This window comes from Fistularia commersonii, chromosome 34 (assembly GCF_037954325.1).
Source record: "Fistularia commersonii isolate RoL2024-O1a breed Wild chromosome 34, RoL_Fcom_v1.0, whole genome shotgun sequence".
Taxonomy (NCBI): Eukaryota; Metazoa; Chordata; class Actinopteri; order Syngnathiformes; family Fistulariidae; genus Fistularia; species Fistularia commersonii.
In genome coordinates this window covers 3,468,125-3,477,092 of record NC_141317.1, presented here as the reverse complement: position 1 = coordinate 3,477,092, position 8,968 = coordinate 3,468,125, and the positions used below count along the sequence as shown (strand labels likewise).

The following is an 8,968-nucleotide window of genomic DNA, read 5'->3' as shown; positions in this document are numbered from 1 at the left end:
ACAACACATAAGTCGGCACCAAGTCAGATGGCTGAGGTTTCGGATAATTGCCGTTTTTTTCTTGCAAGGGAAATCCCCTCCACGGTGACTTACGAATTTTAAAATCCAATTTGAAGGATTTTAAATTTGACGTCGGCTCACATGTTGTCGACGGGTTATAGCGCGATGCCCGGAAGTTGAGCCTCCCCTTATGCCCACTTCCGGTCAAAGCAAGCTACACGCTGGGTACAGGTGTCCTGTCTGTTAAGTCGTTGATATTGGCATTGGCGCCGAGTTTCTCTTATTTCTGCAGCCCAACCTCACTTTGAGTCGGGAATAAAAATGAGAGAATTATAATAAAAAGGGAATGTCTCTGAGTCAAGGTCGACCAGACTTGGAGCGGCCGAATATTTATTAGCAGCTGGAGCAGCACACTTTAACTTGCGAACATCCGAGTTAGCCGTCAACATCTTGAATAAATAAACCAATTGCTCTTGAGGATCTTATGCACGCTTTAAAATGTTATTGTATCATAGCACTAAATGTAATACAGTGGTTAACGTAATTACTTCAATCGCGTCATTTGAGTCACTTTTAAGTGTGGCATGCAGGGGTACACTGCAAATCAGGAGCAGTACCTGCATATGACTGCATTGTACTCCCAATGTCCAGAGTTACATAATATTGGTCTGTGACAAATGTCTAAAGCTTTTTCTGATCACAGAAAACTTTTTCAAATTGGTAAATGGAAAAATTTTCCCTCCTTATAGAGGATATTTTCAAATGGTTCTTACCAGCTGTGGTGTACATGGCGCATTCCTCCACAGGTGACCTTCAAATTAATTGTAAAAATCATCAAACTTCGGCAGTCACCACTCATATTTTATTAACTTGAGCCAAGAACAAGGTGAAGAAAACTTATGCGGTCAAAGATATTGGAAATGTGTCAGTTAATGCTTTTGCTGTACATGGCCCTTTGGAGGAGGGGGTCCTTGATTTTTTTGTTGAAAAAAAAAGTGACCACTATTCATTCTAGCCAGTTTACAATAGCAAATATACTGAGCACTGGAAGTCTATTGAAAAACAGGAAATATGTCTTGGTAATTTTCATCCCAGTGGTTAGAATGGCTTAAGCATTGCGAATCCCCGGTAAAACATTTTCTAGTTGTCCAAGGGATCTTTCAAACAAACAAAAAAGACAATAAATACTAAAGGGCAAACAGTTTGGATCTTGTTCCGGTGGTGTTTATAATCAAACTGATGACTCCATGCAATTGTCGACAAGTGAACTGAGATAGATAAATCAATAGAGATCTCTTTCAAAGACCTTCAATTATGTTACTGTATTTTACGGAGGCTGATCCTAAAATCGCACTTCTTCAAAACAAGGTACAAAAAAGCTCTTAAGGAGTTTAGACATTTGATAGCTACATAAATGGAGAAGTGACTTGTGAAAATGAGTGAGGTAGGGTTTACCAGGTACCTTGGAGTCTCGATCATATTTGGATTTGTAAGCACTATCTTCAGCTCACAGTCCAGTAAAGGCACTATTGGGTATTAACAGAAACATCTCAGTGTTGGTTCAGTCCCCAACTGATGCATTTTATTGAGCCACTGGTCAAATAAGCATCCAAGCTCTCGTGTTGTAAAAAGTTGACATTCCCCCCCAGAAACAAAAAACAGATAAGCCTGTATATATAGATATATATATATATATATTAACAAAAAATATGAAACTTCAAACCCGTTACATTATTTTGTTTAACATATATCCCGAAAATGTCCAATGTGGTCATTAAATGTGAGGAACAGCACCTCATCTTAATAGGTTCCCTTCAAATAAACGTGTGGGTACATTTACCACTGATAAAAAGGACACAAACTGTCATAAAATAACAAGAAACAATAATTTAGTTAACTTAACACTAGTCATTGAAGATGATGACCTTTTTCACAGGTTTGCAGGTTGAATACAAAATTTAAATTATTGGGTTATTTTGATGAACTAACAACAACCTTTCAAAAAAAATAGCTCTTTGGGTACAACTTGCTCCATGTCCACTGTCAGTCTCTCCAGCACCACACTGAAAATTGTATCTGCTGCAACTTTTAAAGGTCCTTTCTCAGCACAGGATTTGTAGGGCTCTCCATGAAATAACAGGAGAACCATCTTCTGAATGATATCTCTATTTGGACTCCCCAAGGAGATGGACAATCAGTTCGTATGTGGACAGGACGATGGCTGTGTTAGGGATCTGTCTGATTAGCTGTGGAATAAGTCCTCTATAGAAAGCTGCATATCCCTCCTCCACAGCTATCAATCTTCCCGTTTGGAAGAAGTACTTGTACTTGCTGCCCTCTTCGCGCAGTCTTGTCCGAATGACCTCTGTGGAACCAAAAAAAAAGTTTATGTTTCTAGTTCGCAATGATGTATTGATTGTTTGAAAGAGATGAATGCTGGTTTGGTTTACCATGTGGGTAGGCTATGCAGGATGCACAACCCTTTGAAAAAGCAGCTGCCATCATCAGGCTAAGGAAATCTGATGCGCCTTTGCCATTTCCACTGTTTGGGGAATTGAGCTGGCTCTCAGCAAGATGTTTCTTTAGTGTTTCGTAGATAAGGAAGCATATCATAGTTTCAGAGATGCCGGCATAGGATGCAGTCAGACCTCGGTAGAAACCCCGCACCCCTTCTGTTTTGTAAACATAGCGGGCACACTGCAATGCATTCATCTTCTTTTCTCCTCTTGCCCTGATAAAAAAAAAAAAAAATGGGACTGTTAATCGCAATCAAAATTTAAATATAAAAAGAGAGCTAATATTATTGACTTAACAGCTATTACCTTAACAGCAATGACAATACAAACAAGATAAGACGAAGCATTAAAGCAGCGGAGTATATGACATTCAAGGCAAACAATTCACTTAATTACAATGGAAAATGACTTCGTTAGAACTTAGATCCCTCAGCAAGAATTTCACGTGATTACCATAAGAAATTGTGTAACCCAAAGCACTGAACTTGTATGAACTTGTAAAGAAAATACAGTGAAACATTTAAATGTAAACAGACTGCATATTGCTGAAACCGGTTTGATGGTGGATCTTTGTGTCCTGAGGACTGCTTCTAGTTTTGCTATTAAAATCTAAGAACAGTTTTATTATAAGCTACCTGATATTAAATAGAAAGATCACTGAAAGAATGCAGTTCTCCTTCCAGCCTGTGACTATGAGATATCGTGCAAACTCTGAGATAACTGTGACTGGTGCAATATTAGATGAATGGGAGGGGGTCACATGGACAGTGAAATGAAACATGAGCTTAGTAGATCTGTCTGGTTGCCAGGCAAAGAAAGTGGCACACACAGATTAAATGAATTTTGCCAGAACTGACCCAACAGATACCCTTTCATTCAAAAATGCCAGTATTTTCTGTTGCGTGACAATTTTCAAGAAAAAAATGAAAAATTTTGTTCCTCTGACCTTACGTGATACTACTGCCCTGTACTTGGGAATGTAAATATAGACTCTTCTGCACACAGGAGAGTGCGTCAGCACTGTGTATTTATGGAGCCAGATCACAAGCTCAGTGTCATGCACTGGATACCCCAAGGACGTGCAGGGAAGGCTGTCCGTTATGGGTTTCTCTCATAGGTCCCTTTCTTGTGCAGGCTCCACACCCACAAATATAACTCAGATGATTATTTTAAAAAAGATTTTCATTGCACCAGTCTGTCTATAGGCAGAACATGCAGGAAAGGGCAGGCTCGTCAAGATTGTACACACTTTTTCTCCAGCTGCATCCTGGTCTTGACCATCCAGATGGGGTTCATCAGCGAATTGGTAACAAAAGCTGTGGAAAAGTAAGAAATAAGCATACTCTGTCTTACACTGCATTTTGCCCCTCATTCTAAAGTTAAGAGAAAATGCCAATACTGAACAAACTGAATTGACACAAAAAAAATGCAATGACACACTGATTTAAAATCTCCCAAATTACACCCCACTGGGAGTTATTTGTGCAAACATTAAAGATTAGTTTCTTTTCAACTGACAAATAAATAAGCACATTTCCAAAGATACAAAGTTTTGTGGATTGTTTGAGGTTTGCAAATTACAATAAAAAGTTGGCAAAAGAGGATTGAAGAACAGCCTAGCAAAAGTATGATTAAGGAAAGAGACTGTAGGAAGTAAGTGTGAGGTAACAAATACTATTTCAGTAGGGCACTGGATTGTACTATTTGGGCAGTATTCAGGATGTTGTATCCATTCCATGTGTGTTACAATGGCTAACTGCTTACCTGCAACACCAGCAGAGAACATGTGCACTGCTCCGCTGTTAGGAACCAACAGCCCATTGAACATCTCTTTAGATTTCGAGTATGCAGCAAAGTAAATAGCTCTAAAAACACAGAAAAAACTGGTAAGGACTCTACACAGAAGCAGCTGTAAGGACTCAAACACAGTGCAAGTGCATTTTCAAAAACTGCTGTACAATTATGTAAATGATTCAGATCATTCATAGAGAGTATGTATCCAGAGCAACATGTTCCCAAGCCCCAGCTCTCTCTCTGCTTGCCTTCTGGAACAGACCGTCACTGCACCAGAATGGGCTGAATAAGCACTGGGCATCACAGTTGCCCACAGAGCCGCTCCGAACACAAGGCCGGCCAAGTGCGCCAGTACAACGAAGGGCAGGTCGAGTGTCAGTAAGCAAAGAACCATGTTGCAGCTATTCATTAACCACTGCAAAAGTAATCCATGAGTGTTTAACAGAAAAACCTCAAAGTCCGATCAGTGTTTTGTGGCAAATGGATTTTGACATTTTGTCTGTGTCACTGTCATATTGTCGACATCAAAATGAGAAACACGGCAACGTATTGGCCTTTGTTGACACTTAAAATAGAACCTTAAGTGAAAATGAGACTGTACAAGCTGTACCTCTTTAAGCCCAACACTGTAACATTGTGTAAAAGACACATTAAAAGTTACTCTGGCCCCATCAAATAAGATTCAGCTATAACTAGCTGACCATTGGACGCTACCCTCGCAAACTGGAATATGTGAAAGATTCTGTGTGTCATTTAGCCCACAAAAAACACAACTAATACAAACTGATATGTAGAAAACCCAGCAAATATAACATATCATTTTTTTAGTTTCAGTACTTTCAATATCTAAGGGAAAACTATTTGAAAATAAACATCCAGTGTTTGTCTTCTTTTTTCTTTTAATAATGAATCACTGTATAGTAATCACGTGTTTCCTGATGCAAAAAATAAGAATGTCTTACATGCTGTTATTGTGCCAATATTTGACTGGTTTCTTCATTATAAATGTCATTTTGTGTCAACACCGGGTATCATTAGATAGCTAGAGTTTTCTGACATGTTACAAAGACCTGCCATTGACATAACAGAGGGATAACTTAATCAATGCAAGTATGCAGTGGAGATGCACTATACCTTGAGGGGGCCACACCGACAAGATTTGGCCCCAGACCACGGAAAAGTGACCGTGGCCCCTCTTTCTCAAGAATTGATCTGAAAAGGATATACATAGACTTCAAAATCGAAAAATGTAACATCAACATAGATAGTAAATCCAATGATTTCATATGAATAACTTTGGCAAGGTGATGAACACAAGATCCACCCCTTGCAATAGATTAGTTGTGTCGTGCACAGACTATTTATTTAACCCCAAGTACGTCACTCGCTCTCAAAAAGTGCAAACACATTGCTCTTACCAATACCAGACAACTCTTCTAAAACACCCAGCGGTCAACTTTAACAACCACATTGCAAGTCAAAGTAGTCCCCCCCTTACACCACAAATAAACAAGGTTGAAAAAAATAACACAAGCAGCTTTTGAAACACAAATTCTGTTCCTTTAGGTAAAACAATGACCTGAAGTACAGAGAAAATATGTGGTCAATTTTGAATTTTTTTTAATTTAGTATTTACAGACGCAACTGACACTTGTCCAGACTGGTTTATTGTGGCCCCATTTCCCTGAGCGTGATTTAAAACTGATGCACCTCCCCGGTTAAAGAATTGCATAAGAGTTACAAAGAAAAGGAGGAGTCCCAGACAGCAAACAAGGCAGTCTCATATGATATATTATGAAATACTTTCAGCTTTTCTGGCCATTCTCAGCAGAAATAACAGCTAAATATGAGACAGACATTGTGTGTGTCACTGTCACTTTGTGTAGGACAGGATTAGAGGCCTTCAATTCAAGACTACGAAAGCAGAAAACAAAATGAACAAAAAAGGATACTCTACAACAATCAGAAACTACATTGGATTCCCAGGTGCTCTGCTTAACAGTTACATAACTGAAAAGTTACATTTGTGCTCCAAGGCATGATAAACTGCACCAGGTGCTTATGGAAGATGTTATTCCCACATAGATTACTGGAAAAATAAAGAAACCAAAATACCTCACTACATGGACCACACGCTTATTAAGGCCCACTGCTTAACAGCGGGGGTTCAAAATGCAACATTGGGCTTTTTATTTGATCATCCATATTTTGAGCACAGTAGTTCGATACATCTAACAGCTCACTGTCATACAAGAGCAAGCAACAATTACACCTTATCATAGTATGTTGGACTTAGAAAATACTTCCGATACAAATGCATCATATATACACATTTGAAAAATGCCATCAGCACTCAATAAAAAATGAGCTTAATAATACCCACTTGGGTCTATTTGATACAAAATAAGCATCTCACCTCAGGACTTGCAGCAAGCCAGGCGAAACAGTCCCTGGTCTAATAACACCTGTCCCACTCAAGGTGCCCAACTGGACCTGGAAGACGGGCCGGAGGGTGAGACCAGAGGACTGTAACCGTGTCTTCAACACCTCCAAGGGGCAGGTCACGATGGCTCCCACTGTACCACTACATCTGAAAATAGATGTGTTTTCGTTTACAACCATGTAAATATGGATTCGAACTTGACTTCCAAGGGAAAGATCACAGCATTGAACTGGCCTACTTGACTTCATTGATGAGGTTGATTTGCCTATGTGATGACAAAGTAGTTTCTATGAGAACATAAATACATCACATGCTTTGAATCTGACAAGACATTTCCATCACAGGAAAGGAAACCCTCTCTAGATAGTTATATAACGGTACCACATTCAGTTAATGCCATTCTTTAAAGTCACACTGGCAAATCCTTTCACCGTGCCTGTAACCTTGTCAGTGTCGTGTCCAGAAGTCTGGAACAGATTATCCTAAGCCTCAGTGCTGTCTCGTGGGAGAGGACTGTGTCAAACACAGTATTTATTCACTCATCTGATAGCTACCCGGATGTGATGCTTACAAATCAAACCAATGTCTCATTACATAAGAGTAGCAGTCAGAATAACAGACACATGAAGGAAACAACATAGAGGGAATGAAGATAAATACTCAGCCCAAAGTTAAGAAATCCAGGCAAACAGAAGCAGAACTGTGTTCTGGTAACTACGGGCATGCCTATAAGCTCTTATTAAAAACGTGTGTTTTGGCCAGATGTACCAATTCAGGTGGTCCTCGCCAATCTTCGTCCAACCCATTTGCCTGGTTCTTAATAAGAAATGAAAACGACGTGTATAGATGTTGCATGTCAACGAATGATTTATTAAGGGAAAAAGACTGGACATGAGATAACCCGTAGATCGTGGTGCCTTTTCAAGGGTAAAATGGCGTCAACCATGCATCTATAGGTCAGACATTTCAATTGACCTTACAGTTGCCATCTCAGGATGTCTTCCAAGCTATATATGCGTGTAACATTCACGGTCAGCATCAGCAGCGTGGTGCGGGCCGTCGGTTGGCCGCACGCCTGCTTCGGTATTACCTAATAGCGAACGACATGTAACCAACCGCTCACGGCTGCGCCGCAGACAGCCACGACGGCAAAGTAGAGGCACGACAGACCGTTACCGCAACTCGCAAGCTTTCTCAGACGATACTTTAAGGCCATTTAAAACACATTTTCCACCCAAAGTACAATACGACCTTCCCGGCCGTACGCTACGGATATACTTCTTGCTAACGGCTACCTCGGAGTGAATGTAACGCTTTGGACTTCGACGGTTTCAAAGACAATAGCAGTTGGCTTTTTGTCCACGGCGACATTATCAAAATGACATGCAGTCACAAAAATACACAGCTGTAATTTGTCTACTGAGTTAAACGTTTCATTTAACGCTTAAAATATCTCGTCGAATTGACCGTTGCTAACGTCAGCTAGCTCGTTTGGTTTCACTGTGACTTACCCTCCAGCGAAGAGATGTAGCAGCGTGTCTTTCTGTGCCATCCTGGTGTTTATCAAACAGCCACCATACTCTCAACTGTACTGTGTGCCGGGGGGGGGGGGGGTCGCGATTTATTTGATGTGGTTTTTTTTAAGCAAAAGACGGGTTGTTTAATGACTGCAGCTCTCTTGTCGTATATGTACCTGACGAGGAACCGGTAGGGCGGAGCTGACAGCACAGGGGCCGTCCCGCAGTGTGGACGGAGGGGAACCGCTCTCGATGACACAAGCGGATCGGATAGGGAGGGGGTGTTGTCTGTGACGTAAGCGCACGTGCCTTTGACTTCCGCTTTTCGGAAGCGGAAGTTGCTGCGTTTTTGCTTCAAGACACAGGAAAATGAACAAAACAGGAAACCACCGTCTCGGTCAACAACGTCCTTTTACTCCTGTTTTTATTCTTTTCAGGAGACATCTAATCTTGCCTCCTAGCGACTTTTGTGATTATATGATCGCTACGATTCACCGAGACAAAATTACTGGAAAAATGATGTCGAAGTACAGTTTCCTGGTCTCGGTGTGATTGATGCAACAAGACTGAAGTACACTCATTGCATAATACACTGGATTTTAAGCTTTGAATTCGGACTGCTTAAATATTAAAGTGCGATGGTTGGATGTATAATCTGAGTTTAAACAGTTCACGTTATGATTGACAAGTGTTAAAAA

General features: G+C 40.5%; 1 protein-coding gene across 1 annotated transcript; it reads right to left on the bottom strand.

The window, feature by feature from the left end:
• Positions 1-843: 843 nt before the first annotated feature.
• slc25a33 (solute carrier family 25 member 33) lies at positions 844-8,420 on the bottom strand. The gene is made up of 7 exons (XM_086141676.1): positions 8,265-8,420; positions 6,727-6,900; positions 5,445-5,522; positions 4,281-4,381; positions 3,766-3,832; positions 2,451-2,731; positions 844-2,365 (listed from the first exon to the last, which is right to left on the bottom strand). Exons 1-7 carry the CDS (start codon positions 8,303-8,305, stop codon positions 2,166-2,168), a joined length of 942 nt encoding a protein of 313 aa, XP_085997802.1. The 5' UTR covers positions 8,306-8,420; the 3' UTR covers positions 844-2,165.
• Positions 8,421-8,968: the final 548 nt, after the last annotated feature.

What these genes read in the sequence shown, in the direction of transcription:
- slc25a33 (XM_086141676.1), bottom strand. Translation starts at nt 8,305, where the DNA reads ATGGCACAGAAAGACACGCTGCTACATCTCTTCGCTGGAGG. An exon ending in CTACATCTCTTCGCTGGAGG is followed by an intron (nt 6,901 to 8,264) that starts GTAAGTCACAGT and finishes ATCTATTTTCAG; the next exon opens with ATGTAGTGGTACAGTGGGAG. An exon ending in GGCTTGCTGCAAGTCCTGAG is followed by an intron (nt 5,523 to 6,726) that starts GTGAGATGCTTA and finishes TATCCTTTTCAG; the next exon opens with ATCAATTCTTGAGAAAGAGG.